At 44.9% G+C, this 23406-nt stretch overlaps 1 protein-coding gene across 1 annotated transcript in view; it reads left to right on the top strand.

Annotated features, from left to right (window-relative positions):
• The window catches only part of TANC2 (tetratricopeptide repeat, ankyrin repeat and coiled-coil containing 2), a 244554-nt gene that overhangs the window by 90867 nt on the left and 130281 nt on the right, over window positions 1-23406 (top strand). Inside the window, exons 6-7 of the mRNA XM_050715451.1 lie at window positions 804-806; window positions 4940-5119. Coding sequence (XP_050571408.1) covers window positions 804-806; window positions 4940-5119 — 183 coding nt within the window. The remainder of the gene's footprint in view (window positions 1-803; window positions 807-4939; window positions 5120-23406) is intronic.

Raw genomic sequence — 23406 nt, 5'->3', positions numbered from 1 at the left:
TTGCTGCAAGTGATTGAAGCCCGCGATCAGGATGAGGGGGATTGGAATTTACAGTTAAAGCCACGAAGCCCTGTGAAACGTCAGCAGCTGAAACCGCTTTGTTAACACAGGACCTTTGTCTTATCATTTTACAATTCTGTATTTTAAAATAGGGGAATTATCCATCCCCTCGTTAGCTGTGGGCACTCAGTGATAGCTTGCATACAAGCAGCATTGGCTGTCTCGTTTTGTTGGAGAACACAGGACGAGTGGTAGTTCTCTCCCCAGCAGTTAGTTGAGCTCAAGTTGCTGTTGGTGTTGCTTCTAAAGGCTGCGCCTTGCCCGCTTGCTTTCCCGTTGGTCTGTATGATGTTCTTTTTTTGTTTGGGTTCTGTCTGTTGGCTTGTTTTTACAAGATACAGCAGCTTGGATGGAGCTGTTCGTTTCCAGGTTGCCTGCTGGATTTCGGTGCGCTTGTTCAGACACCGTGTTCTCCCAGGTTACACGTCTGCCCGTTCAGTCAACATCTTGGCTGCTGTGGAAAAGTACTGATATTGGGCAGAGGGTGTTTTTTTTTCCAAATTCCTGCTTGCCAAAGAACAACCGACTTATTTCTGTTTGCCTCCGAGTGCAGTGCTGTAAGCGTGTAGGAGCATTCACAAGGAGCTCCCTCGTGAGCAGCCGGAGCAGTGGATGCAGGTCTGGAGCAGCAGACGGCCTCTGGTCTGTGTGCATGAGCTGCTTGGCTGCCTGCACAACGAATTTCTCATCATCATGGGTTAAGGGGTTTTGTTATGCCTAGATAAACAGCTGACTGAAATAAGGAGGTCATCTTCCTACTGGTTAAACTTTCGTGTTGCCATCCGTGATGTCCAAGTCCTAGAGTTGTTTATGAAGCTTTATTGTCTTGGAATACTTCAAGAAATAATCTATTAGTTCAAATATACACTTTATAGCAACAGTTTATTTAAGTACAGGTGATAGACAAACTGTCAAAGTTCTGGTTCAGCCATGAATGTTCCCTTATCTCAGGGTTTGATAAAGCCCAGTACTCCTTCTGACTGAAACAAATTTAAGTCTATTTCAGTGACCCTGTTTGCTTGTTGACTCTGGCCAGGGTGCGAGAGGAATTCTGACAGTGTGGAATGAAAACAATAAGTTCTGGATATGTTGCGAGTTTGCTGGTTTTCTTTTAAAGCACTTGAGAATTTTAAGAGGGAAAATATTCCTGAAAACTTGGTCAAGTTTCTGTCGTTACTTTTTTTCTACATAAGTTATTGCCCCCAGTTGCCTTCAGTTTTAGGTAAGCGGCAATCCTTGGTCAAAGATACCTTGAGCTTAAAGTGTAATAATAAAGTGTGCACTGACTTTTAGGTCTTCCCCAAAGCCTTAAGTGTAGATCATTTTTGTCGATGTCAATGCCAATTTTGGCACTAATGCCATTTGCCTTTCCTGGCACTCACGGGTGATTTGGAACAGGCTTGCAGAGTCAGCAGAGGTGTTTAGCTCAACAACTCTGGAAAAAGCAATGTCTTATGTCAAGTAAGCTATGTATGGGGCCAGTAACTAAGTTGGCAATACAGCACTGGAAGATACTAATTCTTTTTAAAGGTATATTAACAGCATTTTATCAAATTATGCCTTCCTCAAAAAAATTAGGCCCAACTCCATAATTAAGCATAGCCACTGCATCTTTTGGGCAATTACCAGAAAAAAAAACACACGAAGATGTTCATCAAAGTTCAGGTTTCGAGGTCAGCTAAGCAGCTGCTGTCCTGTGCGTTGTGTGAGCGTGAGGCTTAGGCTTGCTCCTGAGAGCACGTGCGTCTTCAGCACACCTCATCTGTCCTGTTGGCACGATGTGCTGCTTAGCACTTAATGGAAAGCGATCTGAGAAATGGCGACCTTCCACCTCTGAAGCTGTGGCCGTTGGGCCTTGCTGTGCTGGCCAAAGGTGTGCAAACGCTGGTTACAGGTGGATGTTTGTGGAATGACTGCCTGCGTCTGTGCCAAACGCTGGTGCACTGGGTGGAGCCCAGGGCACGATCCTCTTCCTAAAGCAGAACCCAAAACTGTGTCATCTTGTCCTAAACTCCACTGAAATTCCACTGAGGAGCACCTCTGCACAGCCTGCTCAGATGTAGGCAGCTCTGTTGTGGACACTAAAATGAGGTGAGAGGAAGGCAGTCTCAGCACACCAGAGTACTTCTTCCTGTGATTGAAGAGGAGCGGTGCCGTGCCTCGAAGAGGCATGTAAGCACAGGCTCGATGCCTGTGAGAGAGCGGTGCTGGCAGCAGGTTTGTTGCAGTCACCCACAGCTGCTTCACAGAATCATTAAGGTTGGAAAAGACCTTCAGGATCATCTGGTCCAACCATCCCCCTACCACCACCATCACCCACTAAACCATGTCCCTAAGCACCATGTCCAGCCTTTCCTTAAACACCCCCAGGGACGGTGACTCCACCACCTCCCTGGGCAACCTGCCTCAATGCCTGACTGCATTTTCTGAGAAGAAATGTCTCCTAATTTCTAACCTGAACCTCCCCTGGCACAACTTGAGGCCATTCCCTCTAGTCCTATCACTACTTACCTGTGAGAAGAGGCCGACCCCCAGCTCCCCACAGCTTCCTTTCAGGAGTTGTAGAGAGCAATGAGGTCTACCCTGAGCCTCCTCCAGACTAAACAACCCCAGCTCCCTCAGCCGCTCCTCATAGGACCTGTATTCCAGGCCCTTCACCAGCTTCGTAGCCCTTCTCTAGACACGTTCCAGGGTCTCAATGTCCTTCTTGTAGTGAGGGGCCCAAAGCTGAACACAGTACTTGAGGTTTGGCCTCACCAGAGCAGAGCACAGGGGGACGATCACCTCCCTGGTGATCACCTCCCTTTGCTCTGGCAGCTCATGTAGAACGAGCAGTAAGTGCGGTGGGAAGGTGGCGAGGCAGTCATTCGAGCTTTTTCTGACTACACCCAAAGATTTGATATTAAAATCTATGTTAAAAAAAACACACAAGATAATGTCAGCAACAGCATCTTTTAATACAAAATTAAAGATAAGAACAAACAATGATCCATTCCTCCCTTAAAGGGATGTGCTCTGTTAGAGCATTTGTGTGCGCACTTAATTAAAGCAGCTTGAAATGAATAGAGAAACATCAGTGTCTTGCTTGGTTTGTGGCAATAACGACAATCTCTAATGAATAAAACATATCAAACTACCGTACTTCTCTGTATCGAAGTTAAAAAAGAAAAAAAAATGAAAAAGATCTCCTCCGTAAAGAGTAGGCCTTGAACGCATTTTCAGTAAACTGTGGCAAATGCTCGGAAAGGAAGAGAGTAAAGTCATATTTTTGAACTGTCAGAACTAGCGTGTGGGTAACGCGCGTTTGTGTTTGTTTTGATTTCTTGTCGTGAGTGGTACAAAAATGCTGAGAGAGGTTCTTGAAAGTTGGCATCAGCCGTGGATGGATTGTAACCACAGTGGTGCCACCTCGTAGTGCGCTGCAGGAGCTTGTCCAAGACTTGCAACACTTCTTTCTGTGTGGCCTTCCCTTCTGCTCATATATTGTGGTGTTCACGTTGTGCTTTGGCTATCGAATGAAGTCAGTCCGTTGTCTCCTCTGCAATACCCCATATTTGAAGGCATTTACCCTTTTGTCTTCCGCCCGCTTTCGTTTGCCTGCCCGTTCCCTAGGAGCTGTGCTTCATCTTCTAACCGTGCTCTTCAAGCCCCTGAGAACCACACAAGTGTCCAGTGGAAATCCCATAATAATTGTCTTTCTGGAGGGAAAACATCAGCAGGCACTAAAAGCTAAAACCCAGCTCTTAAAGGTGTGGCACGAGCGTAATCTCATTACGGTGTGTGTAATGAAATATTAAGGGCCTTAAGAGGCTTCTGCAGCTGAATTCTGAGCCGTCTCTATTAGGTTAATGGCCTGGCTGGCTGCGGGCAGGGAACCGGCTGGTGGCGATGGAGGAGAGGAGGAGCAGGCCCCGACCGCCTGCTGCTGTGCAACACCTGCGCTTCGGTTGTCACTAATGTGCATTGCAATAATTAGCAATATGTGCATTTATTGTCAAAGATGTTCTATCCCCACCTGTCATTGTGTTACTTGGCTGTCTTCCATAGGGTCTGTAGGAACGCGGGCTCCGTCCCGGCTTTAAAGGGCGTGGGGTTTGTCTGCATGGTCATTGTGGGAGAGCTTCAGGGGGCTGCTTCGGGAGGCTTTGTTCAGTCCTTGCTCTTTCTGCCGAAGGTCCTCCGGAACAAACCTTTATTCCATCTGCCCCAGTATCTTTTACATCCCTTGCTTTTAAGCTACTTTTGCCTTCCCTGACTGTTCTCCAAGATTGTGTCTGCCCTCTCTCAGATCTCCTAGTCCCGCCAGCCCGGCATTTCCCCAGCACAACGTGCCGACCTTGATGGCCGCGCTGCCTGGCATGTGGAAGGCCAGCGTGTTTGTGGGCTTGGAAGAAGTATGAAAGCTATCTTAATCTGCAGGCCATATATAAATAAGGAATGTTAGTGAAATGTAAAGAGAAAATTTAATTCGACCTGAAGGATTTTTATTAGAAATCCACAATCTAAGCTCACAAAAAAAAATAGAGTGAAAGATTTATTGGTTTCTCTGAATTAAATTCAAAACTGGTGACTCTAGGACTCTTAAAGACAAGCGAGAAAAATCAAAATAAATATTTCATGGCTATGCTGTTCATAATCTGAAGAGCTACGCTGAGATGTTGTTACAGAAACATAATTTCTTCAAGGGAAGCACCAAGATCGTGCCAGGCAAACACAAAAAAGCAGCCGCCACTGCTATCTGCAGGGCTGAGAGAGACGTGCAGCGAAATGGCACTCCGGCTGGGCTCGCCCTGAACCAGACAGTCCTCTGTCTGGGAATGATGAAAGCAGAAGCCCGCCTTTTCTAACCAGCTCTGTTTTCTCTTTATGTTCCTCTCAGGCACCTCCACAGAGAACGACTGTGCTTTTGAACCAGACTACGCTATTCCGCCACTCCCAGTGACCGAAGGTATGCAGCACATTCGGATTATGGAGGGCATGTCCCGCTCCCTTCCATCCTCCCCCTTACTCACACATCAGTCTATCAGTGTTCGGCTCCAACCTGTGAAGAAGTTAACTGGTAAGGACTTTAAATAAAGTTCAGTAGGGCTTTTAAGGTCCTTTGGTGCAAAAATCGCTAAGAAAACTTTGAACAAGCTTCTGTATGAAAGTCATCATTTGTTTATTATGGCTTCTACTTTGGTCAAAACCAGTAGTGTTTACACAGAGTATTTAAAAGCATAGATTGGATTTCCCTCTGATGGAGAAGTCTCTCTGTTCTGAAAATGATCTTTCATTTTAACAAATATTTTCTGCTTTTCCGAGAAATGTCGAGTTTTTGGGAAATTTTATTTCCATTTTGTATTACAGTCTATGCACAATGGAAGCGTTACAGTAATTTTGAACTTTGCTAAAATTTTGAACGCTAAGAGAATACATCAGAAAAACGATAAACTTGTGCAACAAAGTGATTTTTTTTTCACAGTTTGTTTATATTTTTAAACCGTTCTATGTATCTAATCTCCTGGGATTTGGATTTGAACACCCAAAGATTTTGAAGTAGTTGAATTTTTGAAAGCAGTTGGCATCTAACAGCCGTTTAAAAGCCTGATATCTTATTCCTACTGGTAGCAGTCTTGAGAAACTTGCTTCTTGACTAAAATCGGACATACTTCCATGCCCATTTTAAAAAATGACCAGACAGGGTGCTACATTTATATTGAGAGAAATCTCCAAACCCAATTTTTAGCCACTATAATTTGACCTCTGCTTACAACAGACAAATCTAGTACACTTAGCACCTTTGTTTTCCCTGCCCACTGGTGAAAGGAGAAATTGAAAAGGACTCAGAAGTGTGAGCTAGATCCTGTGGTTTGGTTGAGGACGGTCTGTGTACCCGTGATGATGTGATGCTTCTGTGAAAGACAGGGTGAATAACTTCTTCCACCTGTGTTAAGTTGAACAGAATTTCTGTCCGTAATCAAAATCGCTCCTGTCGCTCTCAAGTTATCTCTGTGTCCTGATGGATGGGTAGAGTCTGATCTGCCATCCAGACTCTCTTGCTAGCAAGTCGTTCCTCCTTTATAACATTTTAATCAATAGCGGCATTATCTCTGACAGGTAAATGCACCAAGAGAGAAATTCCTTGGCCGTAGGTGCTGGTAAGAGGGTAGGGCACTGACATGGGTCAATGCCTGCGCTGGGCTGAATACGCAGTCAGTGGAGGGAGTGTAAAATCTAGAGTTATCTGCTTCCACTCTACATTCAGATAACCCAGTCCCCTAAAATTGCAGTCAATGAAGCTTTTAATTTTCATAAGTAATTAGGTTTATTAATGTGCAACATTGCCAGCTTACTTGACATTACACGGAATCAAGCAGTTTGCAAGTACAGATGTAGCTTTATGTACATATACTCACATCTTCCTTTAGGTTTTGAGTTACTTGCAGCAATTTTCTCTTTTGTGGTGTTTTAAAATTAACCAGTTCCATATACCTAGTGTCTTTATCTCATTCAGTGCCTTTCTGCCACCCTCATTTGACTCTATCTGTGCCGTCCCGTTGTACCTCTGAGCACCGTTACATTTATACAACTGCCCCAACAGTTCCTTGCTGTCCTGTGGGATATGGCAGAGGCTTTGAGCTGTACCCTGTTGTGGAGGGAGGCTCGCTCACCCCCCAGAGCTCCCTCCCAGCCCGCTGAGCGAGCCGCCTTGGCGTGGAGCTGCCGGCCCCTGGCTTGGCAGCAGGCATCGGCCTCCCCCCGCTTCTCCGCGTGGCACCGGCCCAGCCAAGCAGATTAAGCTCCATATATTTATAATTATCTTTTTTTCCACGTGGAAACAGATCAGACTCCATCTCCCGGCTCAGAAAGCTTTTGTTGGGTTTGGCAGGGCTGCCACTCGGAGAGTTTTACTAGCTCCTCAGAACAGCAGATACTGGAATTGCGGCAGTAGCTTTTGCAGGCAGTACTTCAAAGAAAAGGACGGGGAACCACATGAACTTCCAAGAGGCCAGGCAGTGTCCCTGCTGCCATTCTGCTTGAAATTTGCTTTCCAGCACCGGCGAGGTTATTTTGTAGAACTACGACATAGGCATTCAGCTGGTGAGAAGGCCTAGTCCCTGCCAGTCCTGTTTGGAAACTGAATGCATTGAAACGTGTCTTCTGAACATGTGTGCACACCGGTATGACACCAAGAAAACGCTGATAAGTCTTATTACTTAAAAGCTAATGAAGAAAAGTATTGCCTTTTCTTTTTGTTCGGAGGTCCATTTTGGGGTCACACACAGGAATCTATTGGAAATTGATTGGGAAGATGATTTTCTTGGGCTTCTGTACTTTTCCTTTTCCATCTGTTTTAAATATCCTGTTCCAGCTAGACCCAGTCCAATACAGCATGAAAACACATGGTGATGTTTTGCACGTGCATGTCTTGATGACTTCAGTGGAGCTCCTGAAGTACTTAGAATTCAAAGTGTGTTTCAGTGCGTTGGTGGATTAGCATGATTTTTTAAATTATTAGTTTAATTTACTGTTGATATTGTAAAAGGGAGATGTTTATTTTACATCCTTGTGCAGTCATTATAGGAATTTGTTTGCTTTCATTAAGGTAATGTGTAAAGGAACTGGGAAAGTAGCATTGTTTCACTGGTTGTTATTCAGAGTATTTATCACATTTCTTCAACTATTTCTTATTGTCTGTGCCTCATGTTTATTATTAATCTGAGAGTTTTGAAAAGCAAAAGAATCCATCAGCCGCAGAAAGAGATGGTTGTTGAATATTTGACCATTTACTATATCAGTAAATTGAAGTGTTTTTTTTTGTTTGTTTGTTTGTTTTTTTACTGGTGGACATCAATTGGCAGTTTGTAAAGACCCTCCTCAGTTTTGTTCATTATTTTACAATTAATGCTGTTTCCTTAAAAATACCTTGAAGTTATTATTAGATTTCTGAAGACAAGTTCACAGCCTTGCACTACTTTTTGATGCGTTTCTCCCAATTCCTCTCTTTAATATTCCAGGAGACTTGTAAGTGCTGTTGTAGCACACTCAAAATCTGGTAGAATTGATTTAAATAAATAAATAAAAGTTGGTTCAAGAATCCTCATGTGACTATGGGAGCTTACAGATGAAAGTAAATGGCCATTAGCCTGACAGTAAATGCATGGAGACATTTCCCCAAGTCTTGCTGGCTGGGATTCTGTTTGTTCTTTTACTTTGTCTCGTTCTTATTTCCAGTTGTTAATACTGCACAATAACAGCAGTGATTCCTTTTGGAAAAAGGATGAGGGTTATTCTGGGAAACCGGAGTATTACAAAGAGAGCCTTTTGTCCATCTGACAGTTGCCGCATGGATTTTTGAAAGCGACCTTCAGAGCATAGAAAATTGTTGAGAAATTATCCAATTGCAGGGGCTTTTTCATGCTCTTTGCTTCTTACATACATTTGTGTGTGACTAACCCATTCATGTAATAATTTCCATATCTGTGGAGTGGTCGGATAGCGGAATGATACTATTCATTAGATAAAACACTTTGTTGTCTTTATTTATTTTTTTTTCCCCTAAAGATTTAATACCTAAGACCATTTGCAACAAGACTGTACCAAATTCTTGCTTTATACTTTGTGGAGCTCTTCAGAAATGAAGATTTCAATATGAAGCACTTCTCTGGCTGTTCGCTAGATGATGCGCTCATGTTTGAGGACTGAAGTATCTTGGGTGGCTCAGGAACTGCACGCATACGTTCCAGTATAGGTAGAGTAGTTGCTGAGATATGCCCCGTGATGCCCTTGAAGAGGGGCCACAGTTCATTTAGGGTTTAATTTAACCCTTTAAAAAGGAAAGGAAGCCTGTATAGTACAGAGAAATTGGCCCAGTACAAACTGCAATGCTCTTTATTGATTTTTAATGTCATCTTTTAAAGTTCTTAACTTAGCTGATTTGTACACAGGTTGGCTTTGCTTTCACAGAACAGTTAAAATTTCCCCATTTTTTTAAAAAAACCATCATGTGGCGCGTTAGTTTTCCTTCCAGAGGAACTGAGGCTCCTTGCTGACATTTTGATATCTCTGTTTTCTGTATACAGAGACTTGGCTGGATTCAGAGGTTGATAAATATTCAGTACGGTTGCAATTTTTGCTCTGCTGAATGGTATGGTGATTAAGAAAAACTAAGGTCATTGTTGCTCCAAAGGGTGAAGTAATAGTGAGCATAAGTAATCAGCTCTCTCCCTCTCCTGCATGTACAACCTATTGTTCAGCAATGGCTAAGAACGTATTTTAGATCAGCGTGTTCAACCTCAGTTGCTGTATTTAATATATTTTTTTATAACAACAGTGGTTTATTAGCAAGTGTAACATGAAAAATATATTATAACAAACAAAAAACCCCAGACCTGCCAACCCAGGGTAAGTATGTGGAAGACACCATTTGGATTTTTCTGGAGAGAAATTAGCACTTAAAAGTTATTGTGCTTGCTGCACAAAGAGAGGAACCATTTCCGAAACCGCTGGGTGAAATATTCTACCCCACACCAGCGGCGTGTTTATCAACGGCTCAAAGCCGTGGCTGCAATGAAAATGACGCGACTGCATCGTGCACCTCCATTCAGGAAGGCATCGCTTTCCAGGAGGGTGCTTATAGAGATGAATGTATCTAAGTGCTTTCCTGAATCGAAGCCAAAAATAGGAACTGGGAGGTGTATGAGGTTAAAATTGATGCTGGGCTGCAAGATTCAGCTGCTGATGCTTTATTTCCTCAGCGTGAACCCGCCGCGTGCAAATCGTTTGCACGAAGCCCTGTGCCACACCTGACTCCTCCCTGGGAAAGGTTTCTAATTTACAGGCTGTATATTTACATGCACAGGGATGATTTTATTCGTCACTGTACGGGGCTATTTTTAATTTCCTCCTTGAATAACAGATTGGGAGCTTCAGAATTCTTTCAGAAAGTGTGTGCACGAGTCCCCATGCACGGGGGGAGGAGGGGAGTGTTGTTAAGAAATTTAGGAATTAAATCCTGTTTTTTCTAGAAGTCGCTTAGGTATTTAGGTCTGGATTCTCAGAGGCCTCATTCCTCCTGTATGCAGAGTGATGCTTCAGCGTCTTTGAAGACGTGGGCCCGAGGAATCAGCTTCGTTGCAAAGCCTCCTACTTTGAAAGCGTTCTCCCTCGTGTTTTGGAAACAGAGGAACTTCCCCTAAGAATGCACTTCACAGAAACAAGTAGGAGCGTTCCTAGTTGTATTTAGGCAATTAATAACATCCTCTTCCCCAACGAAAATGCACACCCTTCAGCTGGATCCTTTAAAGAAGCTGGGAGCGGAGTTGCGGGAGGAGGGAGGCTCGCTCAGCCCTGGTGTGGCGATGAACTCACCGGTGCTGGTCCCGATCCAGCCAGGCTGTGGGGACCCCTGGGACACCGTCACCCCCTCGCTGCTCGTGCTGGGTGATGGCAGAGCTGGGTCTTCACCCTCTTCCCGTGTCTTCCTTCCCCTCCACTGGGAGCACATGGAGGAACACCGCTTCTTCGTGCGTCTTCAGCAAGTGGTCGAATGGTCTTAGCACTGATTGTCAGTGTGGGACGAAACAAGCCGAGATTTCTGAACTTGAAATCTCTACTTGTTCCTTGTTGAATGGTGGCAAAACCAGATTAATAATCCCAGCCCTCTGGGACTATGTATTCTTTCAAAACTAAGATGCTACCGCAGTTGGGTAGGGATGTGAGAGGTGTCAAAACAGCTGGCCGAGGTGTGGGTGCTGGGGAAGAGCTGTTTGGGCCTGGATGAATTTGTTCAGATAAAATAGGGTAAGAAGTGGAAAGAATTTCTGAAAGTTTGAATTTTGTTTGCTAAGCAGGGACTTGAGAACTATGTGTCAGGTCAGCTTTCGGTGAAATAGTTGCAGCTCTCATGATTCTGGTACCTTGTCTGTCTGAGTGCATGCATTGAGTGGAAGGCATCTGACCATAGTGTAAAACAATGTGATTTTCCTCTCTGAGCTGCAGCACGGAACAGAAACCTCGGTTGTTTGATACCTTGCTGGGGCAGCCGTGTGTCCGGGTTGCCTTTCACTGCCCTGCTTTATCCAGAGATGCTCTAGGGCCCTGCCAGGCTTGGCGGCACAGCAGCGGCTGCGCTGCGGGTTGCTTTGGGGATGTGTTCCCGGCTCCAGAAGGAGTGGCTGGCTCCTGCTCGGTGCCGCTCAGGCGCTCAGCCACCTGATGGTGCTGCAGTTTGGTTCAGCTCCGGGAGCAGCTTACCTGTGCGGAGCTGCGTGGTTGCCGCGGGTCTCGTTGGCACCCTGCTCGGACGCAGGCGTTACTTGGGGTCAGCGCTAGCTCCCTGCTGTTTTCCTCCTCGTTTCAAGCAGACCCTGTGCAAACACTGAAAGTCATCTTGTTCTGCTCGGGTTTGGTACCAGGCTCCCAATGCAAGCACGCCCTGGATGGAAGCAGCCGTGCCTGCGCTGATTTGCGCCGCCCGCTTCCATCCGGAGGGTGAAGGCGGGATGCAGACGGGGAGAAGGGGATGCTGCAGCTTTAAAGCATCCAAGAGCTTACAGCCTTTTCGTGTAAATTGTTCCCAGAATCCATGTCACAACTCCTTATATGGTGCTGCTTTTTTTCTCTGAGTTGCCATGACAACAGCAGCACTGCACCATTCATCAGCTCTGGTCCTGGGCTGCATCGCCAGCCCTTCGGCTTACTCCAAAATGTTCAGGGGAGCATCGGGGAATCATTGACTCCGCTGTTCTGCGCCATTGTTTACCTATCCTTTCAGCAATTTGCTCTAAAAAAAGAGCAAATTAGATTGCGCCGGAGAAAGAAACTGTGTAAAAATACTTCATTTCCCCCCGAGGGAGGCGTACAGTCTACATTTGCTGCAGCCTTCTGGAAGGAGAGGCTCTTTAACGCTGAGAGGCTTAACGAAGAGAGAAGCTGTGCGTCTGGAAGCCTTCCCCAAATCATCCCGCAGCCTGCTCCCCAGGGACGCAGACGATGCCGAAGTGATGTTTGGCAGGGGCAGCAGGCACCGCGGGGAGAGCAGCGCTGTGCTTTTGGGAGCCGAGCTTGACATCAGCAGCGGGAGGTGGCACCTGTAACATCATCCTGACGTTGGGAGCAGCAATATGGAGCTGGCGCTAGGGAGAGGTGGGCACCAGAGCAGGATCCGGCCTGGGCTGCTGCTCCCGCGGCATCGCTACCTGTGAATTAGCAGGCTTTCGCCAGCTTCCTGCTGCAAGGCTGCATGCTCTCAGGTGGCGGGGAGCGAAAACAAAGCCTTGTGAGTATCTGGACAATTTGTCTTGCATGGACTTTGATTTAAATCGCGTTAGGCTTTTCCTGGCCTCCTTTAACTCTGCAGAAAATCAATGTAGAACGAGGGACTTGAATGCTTGTAGCTTACGAGGAAGCCATTAGAAGGTTTGTAGTCTAAGTAAAGATTATGCTGCTTTGGTTATTTTTCTTTCAGGTGTTGTTGCAATACTTTTACATAATCCCCAGTTTGTCTGCTTCTTGCAGAGATGTGCAGAATCACATGCACAAAATGTAAAATGAATGTGCAGTGCAAAAAATTCCACTTTTCCAGTATTGCTGAAATAGAACAGATCTACTGAGGAGTGAGTTGAAAAATAGCCACAGATACCAAGAATGATTTTTTTTTGATCTTAGAACTGCAGGATTGAGATGAGATTTTTCTTCAATATTGCAGAGTGACCACAAATTAGATTTGAGTGGATTATGGATCCCTTATGTGCTGGGAGGCAAAGATTTGCTTCCCACTAAAAGAGTAAGTTTCAATTTGTGCTACTAGGAAAAATTCCCGATATATAAATAATCGTTTTCAAGGCATAGTTTGAGGAAAGCTGCTTGAGCGCCTGGTGTTCATGCTGCACTTGTTTTCAAGAGGTGTTGTGGTTAAAATTGTTGGTGTCAGTGTAGACTTTTCATCGTTTCTAGGTATTTTTATATCATACTGCTGGCAGTATGTTCACATTTTCTTCTCTTGCTTTCTTTAACTGTCATTTTGTCAGCATGACATTGATCTAAAATTCATGTTTTTCATGTAGGAGTGGAGGTGGGATTGGAGGCCCACTCCTGCTCGCATTTCTGAACCACACAGTGCCGACAAGGACTGAATTATCTGTGAAGTGTGCCATTAGATTCTGTTTTTTTCAGGATGTGTAATGTGTTTTTTTTCTGGCCATCATTCACTTTCCATTTAATTTTCCCTGATGCATGGCAGTCCATGGCTATCTGGAGGTTTAACGCAACAAGAAAACTTACATAATGTCAGGAAGGAAAATTGAATCATCCCTTATAAAAAATGAAGTAGCACACCCACAGGCAACATTTCTTTGTGATTTTGGTGCCTGTGTTTTCAGTCCTGTCTTGTGCTCCAGTGTCAAACCTTCCTGCCTCCAGGAGCGAAACCTGCTGGAGAAGAAGGATCCTCTTTCATTTCCAGCGATGTATGCTGGGTATTTGTTTCCTGTTGTGTCAGTTCTTACTATGCTTTTTTCTCGGATGCTTCATCCATTGCTTTTGGACTTGTGGTTTGTTTTGACCAGGCGTACAGTTGTACAGTTAAATGGAAACCAGTTGGGCTTGCACAACTAAAACAGGCGCGTTTTTGTGCACACCTACCTGTGTACCTCTATGGTTAGTAAACAAACAGTTCTTTAGATGAAATTGGTACGTTTCCCACTTGTTTTTTAGGTCTCCAAACCCATTCCTAACATTTATATAGATAAGTACTGTGTCCATCTGCAGCTCTTTGAATTAAACCCGTAGGTGTGTTGATGACTTTTCTGTTGCTGGAGATCTGTCAAACTCGTGACACTTCTGCATTCATTTCCTGGTAGTCTGCATGTGGCTTTTATTTTATTTTCAGTGGAGGGAAGGAAAAATTGCCTTAACATATGCATTGGCTGTTGAAAGTCACAAACCAGTTTTAGCACAGATTTTCCAGAATGCTGCTCACAAGGCAAGAACCCTATTCCGACTTCTTTTGACACACGACTGCCTTCCATATTAACAGAACAGAAATCATAATGGAGTTATGCACAAAATCCCACATGCTTTTTTTGATGTTTGCCTTGCGATTGCCTGCCTGCTGGGCTGCAGGACCTTCACAGTGTGCTCCTTCCCAGGATGTTTTGTGCAGAGGATAGGTAAACATGTCATCACAACACTATGGCTGGGAAAAGGCACTAGTAGCATTTCATTTCAGGTCTGTTATACATGTTTACACCTTTAGGTTTTCCCTTTGTTTACGTTTAGTGCAGGTAACATTAAAAACAAAACAAACAAAAGAAACCCTACAAACCAAATCCAAAGAAAGGCAGAATAGCCCGAAGCCTCCGTGCCTTTTCGAAAGCTCAGAGCCAGAAGCCTGTCCTTATTTCACACTGGTGCTACACAAAATGGAGCATCTGTCACGATTACACTTCTGCTGCGTGAGAATTTTTACACATAGCTAGAAAGTTTCTGTAACCAGAGGAGGTGGTGTAGGAAGCCTTAATGTGGGGTTGAACCAGGCCATCGTTTTCCCCTTTGCATCTTTCCTCCTCCTGCTCTTAGAAAATTCCCCCAAAGATGTTCTGTGGGCAGAGGGGCCTTCGCAGCACAGCTTTTGAGCAATCCCCACCTCCAGCTGAGCTGGGGGGTTCTTACCCATCCCTACATCTATAACGATGAGCGAACCTGTGTTGTGAACTCTTCTTCCTCTGTCCTGCCCAATTGTGTTGGGTTGGGTTATTTGTCCAAAGACTGACGTTGCTTTTGCAAAAGCGATCCGTACCTGCTTGCCTGCGGTCAGGACAGACTTTGGGCAGGCTCGGCATGGCTCGCAGCGTTACTGCTAAGCCGCATGTGCGGCTCTGCTCCGTGGTGGTGTCCCGCAGTGCCCAGCCATGTGCCGGGTTTTCATCACGGATCCCCAACCCGTGCCCACGATGGACTAAGTTGAGGATTGAGGTTGATCCGTGGCCCTGGACTGCTGCTTTGGCACTTGCTCTGCAGTGACTTCCCTTGGCTGGCTGCTGCTGTTGTGTAATCCCACTCCCAATACGGGACCGATTTAACCGCATGCATGCGATTTGGGGTTGTAGCAAGGATGCCTTTGGCCCAGTATTCAAGCCATATTCCTGTATATATGCATACCTGCTGTTGACATAAACCTTCACCAATGGTTCTTGCACCTCAAAATATGCACTAGCATGATCCATCCCTCTCCTGTGCACTCAGCTAGGGAATAATGCACTGGTTGTTACCAGGATACAGCTCATGATGATTTTTCCCCAGTAGATAATGTGTGCACGCGTTTCTAAACCAGCTTCTTTCTTCTTTCAGCATCAGCTTTTTGAATCGTTTAAAAAAAGAGGCCTTTAAATATCTAGCCGGTGGTTGGACTGCAGGCACAACTGCGTGGCCTAACGTTTTGTGTTGACGTGTGCTCCATGTGGAGATGGGCTTTTTTGGCAGCAAGGATGACACATCCTACAGCTAAATGAAATGAGAAGACAACTTATCTCAAGCTATTTTCACACGATACTTCGACCAAAGTGGACCGGGGGTGGGGAATCCTAATTTCCAAAATTTACTTGGTTGTGTACCTTTATTAAACCAGGTATTTAGAGTCCTGAAACGTGCTGTGTTGTAACTGACTGCTGCTTATCACAGCCTGGTAATATTCATCTCAGAAAACTCCTTCATCACATCCCTTGGGATCCACAGGGCTGGTCCCCGTCTGTGCCCATATGGAGTCGGTAGGGGCTGACGAGGCTGCCTGGGTGTCCCTTTCCTGGGGACTTGGTCCCACCCAGCTGTTAGGAGTGGGGAGCAGCTCAACTGAAGATGACAGTAGATGTCTGGCTTCACAAGGGATTTGGCAAGGGTCACCGTTGGCTTGGTGCAAGGACTTGGTGTCTAACCACACCTGCAGATGTACGGAGCCTGGTGGCAGGCGCTACTTCAGGCCTTGATAGTCAGTTCTTTGGGGTTTTTGAAACATCATCATTTCTTTATCCCCTCCTCATAACCATGTTTCTGAATCGGTTGGGTTGTTCAGTTCAGAGGCATGGCCTCTGAACTGCTGGAATGACAATATTTTCTTTTTTTGGCCCTGGAGAAGGGAGCGCTGCGGCCCAGGACCTGTTGGCACGGCTCTGGAGCAGAGACAGCTTCTTGCCGCCCACTGCACACGCGGGCAGGTTGCATAAGGGGGTGAGAATAGCTCCACATTGTCTTCTCAGAAAGGAACTGCTGCTACGCTTTATCTTGTACCATATTTGTTAAAAGTTTATATTTGGACAGGTATAAATACATTGCTGTGCTTTGTGATGGCCAAATACCCAGCTCAGCTGTGAAGTAACCATCCCAACATTGCACACGGGTTTGTTTATACACACGAGGCTAAATTTCTGCTTTCATGTTTGCATCAAAGTGGTACTTAATACATAGCAGTGTAAGCATTATTTCAGTGACTGCGCTGTTTCATTACATGATAACCAGGCCTTCAGGACTCAGCTTCACCTCGGGTTTGTTCTAACGCTGCGGTGTCCTTTGATTTGTGTAGTCAAACACCACAAAATTTAAAGCAGAGGAAATATATTGGTCAGCTTTGGTAAACGTGGGCTGGCAGACAGGGACTAAACCCAATGTTTTTCCCTCCCAGTGCATTACAATTTCCCCCCTGAAGAAAGCAGATGTACGTACCTTTGTTTTCAGCAGTGCGTGTTTGAGTATCCTGCTAGTTCATACAGAGGGGAAGGATCTGGGCTGTTGCTTGCTCTTCTTCATTCTTCTCCTTTTGACTGTTCTATTCCTTATTCACAGCATTTCTGTGATTTTTCCCCGTAAATGCAACGTAGACAAGTTTTCTCTACAAGATTCCTGTCTCCTTTATATCTTCAAGAAGCAAAACTTGCTCTTTCTGTTCCATGGTGGCCTCTTTCAGTTCAACAGATAATTAGACAAGTTGGTTACATTCTTTATTTTTTCTATTAGGATCTCCGTTTTGCTGTTCAATGAGTATATGACTGCAGAGAATGATTGCTGAATGAATCTGAACTGCAACTTTTGTTTGCTTCTGACAACGGTTTGCATTTTTGTTTCAATACATGAAGAAAAAAAACAGCACTAGGCAGTTTGCCTTCTGCAGTTCTTCCTGGGCATGCTTTGAAATTTCTAGAAAGTAGGAAAGGGCCATTAGTTTCGACAGGTAAATAAGCTTGTTCAGCCTTTAATTCATACTGCTGTTGGTCTTATGTAATCTAAAGGAGCTATATCAAGAAGACAGTAAACTCAATCTCTTGCCAAGCTAAGCTTTTAATATAACCACATATCAGTGAACAAAGCAGCTACTTTTTTTTTAAAAAAAGAACTGATTATTTAAGATGCAAAGAAAATCCAGCTTCAATGAAAATAAACATGTCTCCCTCCAAAACCAACCCCCCAAACCCATCTGTAAATGAATTATGATAGGCACTGTCATTCTGTATGTTTAATTGTTAAATTAGTATTGGCAATGCTGTTGCTGTTGATGATGGTAATTACGGCAGGCTAGGGCAGCCTTCATGCTGCGATACCTAACCTGAAGTTTTTCAAGCAATGAATGCAAAACCCACGAGGGAATTGCTGCAGCTAAGTGCCAGGACATTGCACCAGCTGACATTAATACAGAGAAAGCCAGCACTAATAGCGGTAAGGGACACGGTAAGGAGCAAAGCAAGGGTTTGATGGTGTCTCAGCAGAGGTTTTGGAGGTTTTGCATTGGATTTCTGTCTCTTTTCCTCTTTTCTGTTTCTGTAAATTTCAAATCTGCTTAGAAGATCTGCAAGAGGACTCTCAAGGCAGCTCGTTGGCTTTCTTACCTCATTGAGATACATCAGGCTCCTCAAATAGGCAGTGGGGCAGAGGAGCGGTGGGGACTTGGGGGCTGGCTGGAAGCTGCAGGTGTTGCCTGGGGGCAACGTGGAAGGTAGGTAGGGAGAAAGGGTAGATGGAAAAAAGCCAGCTTTAACTCAGAGGGGGGAAAAGGATAAAGGTAAAAATGGGGAGATAAGGGAATGGAAAATCCAGAGAAGATGGGAGGCAGGGAAGAGTTGGAATAAGGCAGCGCTTCTGAGGCAGGTTACGAAATAAGTGCTTGCTCTGGGAGTTGCCTTTGAGGAAAACGGCATGCTAAAGAGCTTGCAGAGGAGCAAGTCTATCTTTGATCCTTCCATTGTAACATCCTATTTAAAAATTTCTATGGCAGGGAGGAGGTTGCTCAGCAGAGGGAGGAGGAGCAGCAGCTCTTCAGCCCTCAGCGCTGCACCAAGCACGGCTCTGGCATTGCAGTCAGATTTTGGTTTTCCTGCTTTCAAAATCTTTTTGGCCTGATGGGCTTGATCCTCATCTGAGGCACACGGGTGGCACATCTGGGTGCATTGCACAGGAGTAGCCAGCTGGCACGCATGCTCGACAGATGGAGCGGTCGTGCAACACCGGTGGTTGTGGTCCCGTGTGTGCAGCGAGCAGAGCAGCTTCGGGGGATTCGGCCACTTGCAGGTTGTAGAAGGTTGAAACGTGGAATTTCTCCAAGATTTTTGCTGGAAAGATCAAGCCGAGCTTAGGAGAATGACTTTTTCCAGTTATACTTCAGGTCTTTTTACCCTCTCCATCACAGAAGTAAATCTGCATGAGAAAATTGTTTCCTTTATTAAGGAAAGAATCACACAGAATGACAGAATTGTAGGGGTTGGAAGGGACCTCAAGAGATCATCGGGTCCACCCCCCCGCCAAAGCAGGTTGCCTAGAGCAGGCTGCCCAGGTAGGCATCCAGACGGGCCTTGAATATCTCCAGAGACGGAGACTCCACAACCTCCCTGGGCAGCCTGTTCCAGGGCTCCGTCACCCTCACCATGAAGAAGTCCTTTCGCATGTTGGTGCGGAGCTTCCTGTGATCCATTTTGTGGCCATTGCCCCTTGTCCTATCCCCACAAACCACTGAAAAGAGGTTGGCCAAATCCCTCCGTCTCCCACATTTCAGGTATTTATAAACACTGATTAGATCCCCTCTCAGTCTTCTCTTCTCAAGGCTGAACAGACCCAGGTCTCTCAGCCTTTCCTCACAGGGAAGATGCTCCAGGCCCTGTATCATCTTTGTGGCCCTCCACTGGACTCTTTCCAGGAGATCCCTGTCTTTTTTGTACCAGGAAGTCAGAAGTCAGATCAGAGTGTTTCTTTCAGGGAGCGGTTTCTGGCCTTGTGTGCTGTGGCTGCCACTTCAGCTTGGAAGTGGGAGCTGAGCAGCGCCTTCCCAGCAAAGTTAATGGCATTTTCACTGACAAGGTCTGGGCCTGCTGTGGAGCATCTCGCTGCTGTCACAGGATAAAAGTGCCCCAAAGGTCTGATAGGGATCGCTAGGCCTTGCATCCAGTTACACTGAGAACGTCGCTCATCTGTGCCTGAGGCATCACTGGGAGAGGGAGGTCCGGTCTGTGGGCTCTAACTGCAAATAGTCCCATGGTCATGAGACACTTCAATTAAAGCATTTAGGCATGCTATGTTTCCTTGTTCCTGTTCCTCTGTGGAGGTAGGGGTTGGTGAGCAGTTCATCTCAGCTGCATGCAGAAAGTTCTAGAAGCTCATTTCCTTCTAGAAGTACTCAATGAAAAATGTCAAGAGCAAAGAATAAATTGCTGAAAACTAAACGTGGGCAAATGGTAGCAACTTCCTCAGGTAAACAAACAAACATTGTAAACACAGCCTAATACAATTCTTTCTAACGTTTAACAAGTTCAGGTAATTCAGGCTTGTATCACTTTTGCCTCATAGAGAGCTTCATTTTAGCCATACAATAGTTCGTGTAGCTGCTGCCAGCAAAGCAATATGGATCCTAAACAGTTTGATATCAACTGAAGAATTATCCGTGCATGTCATTGTAATTAGAGGTCTGCCTTCATAAGCTAAGCCACCTAAATTAGTTTCAGCATAGCAAAATGTGAATGACTGACACATATATAAAGTCAAATCACCTTATCTATTCACATCTTTTAATTTTTTTTTAAATGCTGTTTTCAGGTAATGAATTTATATTGGCCCCTTTGCTGCACAGCCCCAGTTAAAAGCAGTGGTGCTGTAGTGAGCAACTCTGGTCACCTGTGTGCTTTAACACGGGTTTACTTGGGCTGTGAATGGCGAAATATTTTACAGTTTGCCCTTATCTAACTGGTTACGATCTCTCGGTATGATCTTAAGGACATGGTGTGGCAATGAATTAGGCTTTGTTGCCGTGCAGCTTAGCTTTGCTCCCAGCCTTGGCCCCTGCCACATCTGTTCACATTTTTTCTTTTAATTTGGCTATAATTTGATGCCTACCTTTGATCACTCCTGGCTTGTCATAAAATACTTAAATAACACACAAGTAGTCATGCTTTCTTGCATCAGTGTCTAGAGTGAATAATTCCTTTTTGCTGTTGTTCTTCAGATCCCTTGCAAGATTAGTCCAGGCTTTACTTTTTTACTGCTATGGTACTAGAGGAGCACAGGAATGCAGAGCAGCCCACTCTTGCACACAGCCGTGGAAGAGGCAGCTGCTACGGGTGTTATAGGTGCAGGCACCACGAAGACAGAGCAGCAGATCCATGGGTCTGCCTCACGTGGAGGTCGTGGTGGAGGGGTTACAGAAACAGGCAAAATGAGTCATGGCAAAGCAGGAGGACCAGAAGGTACTGGAGGATGCTGAATTGCTCTCTGTGCTGTGTAGCCTCTCATTTATAACTTCCTTAACACCTACTGGCGGAACAGTGGCTGGTAGGGCACAGCTAAGTACCAACAAGGGCTCTAAGGGAGCTGGTGCTCACCTGGATAACAATGTATTAGCAGAAGTTCACCCGGGTATTGCTTAGTGGAGTTAGGCTCTGCCAGTCTCCTGGGATTGCTTTGGCACAACCATGGGGTGGTGGGGGGGAACCAAGTCGATGGAGCTCGTTTGGGTTTTCAGAAAACAGAAACCTGGGAAGCGTTTTTTCAAACTGTGGGGCTCATTTGGAGGAAGCTGTGCTGTGAGGTGGTATGAAAGCTCAATGCCTGTTTCAGAAGGTGACAGATAAATTAATGGAAGATAAATTTGTTGGGGGCTTTGGGAGCTAATGCCTAGCTCAGAAAATCCTTGCATTGCAGCATGCTGGAGGCTGCGAAGGTTTGTGACTGTCCCCCTTTGCAAACTCTGCCCTAGGTATCTGGTGTCAACTGCTAGAGACGTGCTACTGAGCTGGACGAACCGAATGCTCTCATCCTTCTGTGAAGGACAGCAATTTACAAAGTAATAACATTTCTTTAATTCTTCTGTAGCAGCTCAAGCTCTAGAAAAAATGCTGGTGCAGTGAGAAGGTGCAGCAGTGATTCCAAACGCTTGCTGCTTTACTGCAGCTTTGCAGCTACACACTGTGATTCAGCTTTCCTGTAATCAAATCTCAGTGTAAATACGAATGGAAAGTACGACTGTACAAAACAACAGGGGAAAACATGCTCTATCAAGAAGAGTAGTTTTATTTTGGAAGCAGTTAGGCTATGCTTTCTCATTTCTTCTCTGGGAAGAATCATCAGTTAGAATCTCCTCCCCCCCCCAGTGACATGACATATCGTTAAGTTGTGTTAAATATTCAGGTAGGTTTCTACAGCCTGACTTTTTCAACACGTATAAGTTAAAAAAAAAACAACCCTAAAACAAAAGTCCCTTGTTGGAGCACTGCAGTGACACGTAACATTTGAAGAATACAGGGGAAAGCATTTGGAGAAAACTCTCAGGTTCTAAGGACTGTTGCTGAATAAGTTTTTTTTGTTTTTTTTTTTTTCTCTTTTTCTGTCCTACAGTCAACTTCATACAAAAAGAGGAAAATGTATTTGCTTCGGTAGCTTTTTAGTTAGTTTCTGGTTTCTCTCATGCAAGTTTATCTGGAAATCTGAGCATTGTGTTTGGATGATTCAGGCGTTAGGTTTAGAGAACGGTGAAGCGGTTTCTTTCCAAACAGTGAATTAACAGGATTACCCATAATTTGATTAAAGTGACCAAGCTCTTTGCTTCTTTCTTTAGAATAAATAGCCTTTACAGTACATCCAGGTTGTATTTGACAGTTCTGTATAGGGCCGGTGCAATGTTTGAGTCCCTGAATTGCTGAAAAAAGAAGTCTGTGATGGTAAGAGGCTGAATGGGAATAATGGTATCCAGCACTCGTGGTGTGGTGCATTCTCCTCTCATCTGTTTTAAGTTTAACATTTAATGAAATAAAACTGGTGGGAAAAGGGAAGTGAGGGAGGTGAGGAACGTTTTCTTCAGCCATTCTGGTTCTGCCATCCAGGAGAATTCTTTGGTTTGCTGAGCAGAACTTGTGTAGGCTTATAATGCTGATGGCGTGATATCATCCTGTAGTCCCAGGTCGTCATTCACCCCGTTTTTTTAGGTTAACCAAAGTCTGAAACTTGAAAAGGCAACTGAATGCAAGAGAAATGTCTGAAACCTGTCAGTGGGTGAATTGCTTATTTTCCTAACAAGCTGATTTGGGAGGCTGAGGTGAGTGGCACTGGCTTCCTCCTCTTTCATCCTCCCCCCGTCTGCACAGCAGTTTCTACCTTGAGTCACACATGAGGAATTTCTACTAAAAGAGGTAATTTTAAAAGACTTCAGAAGATGCTGAAAAGGAGAATTTTAGATGGGAAATGACGTCGAGAACTACTCCTGTGACACAGCTTTGAGGAGTCAGAACCGATCTCCGAAGTTTAAATGGGGAGATGAAAGCCCCATACCCTGCTCCTGCCTTGTCTGGATGTTAAATAGGTAACTTGCTTCTCCTCAGAGCTATCTCCCCTATGGGGATAAAGGTTTTTTGGCAACCCACATTGCAAATAAATTTATCAACAGGGTAAGAGATTTTTTTGTCTTTTCTGGGAGCTTTAATAGGAGCAACTTTCTTCCTAAAGGCTTGCCAGAGTTTTCGAGGCAGCAGCAGCATCATGGCCCCACGCTGGGATCCTCAGCCCGGTCTCACTGAAGGCTGAAGCATTGGGGCTGACCGAGGAGAGGGCTGCATTGCTGTCACCCCAGCCTGCTGGGAAGTTTGAGAACAAATTGCTGCTCCATTTACTCTAAATGACAGCAAATAGTTGCATGGTAATAAGAAAAATGGAAGTTGAGCTAAAATTCTGGAAGTGCAGAGTGGATATAAATTAGTATTTTAGGCAACATTATTTTCTGCCTGAGTACCCAAATTATTGCAGATATCTTTGAGCTAGTTGTTATTGAACAGTTCCCACAGAAATCTGTTGGTTTATTTTTTTTCTGCATGTAATTACAATACAAGTCTTTCGGAAACAAGTTAT

This window comes from Cygnus atratus, chromosome 25, assembly GCF_013377495.2.
Source record: "Cygnus atratus isolate AKBS03 ecotype Queensland, Australia chromosome 25, CAtr_DNAZoo_HiC_assembly, whole genome shotgun sequence".
NCBI lineage: Eukaryota > Metazoa > Chordata > Aves > Anseriformes > Anatidae > Cygnus > Cygnus atratus.
Note: the sequence above shows the minus strand (reverse complement) of the source record. Positions and strands in the feature narration are given on the sequence as shown.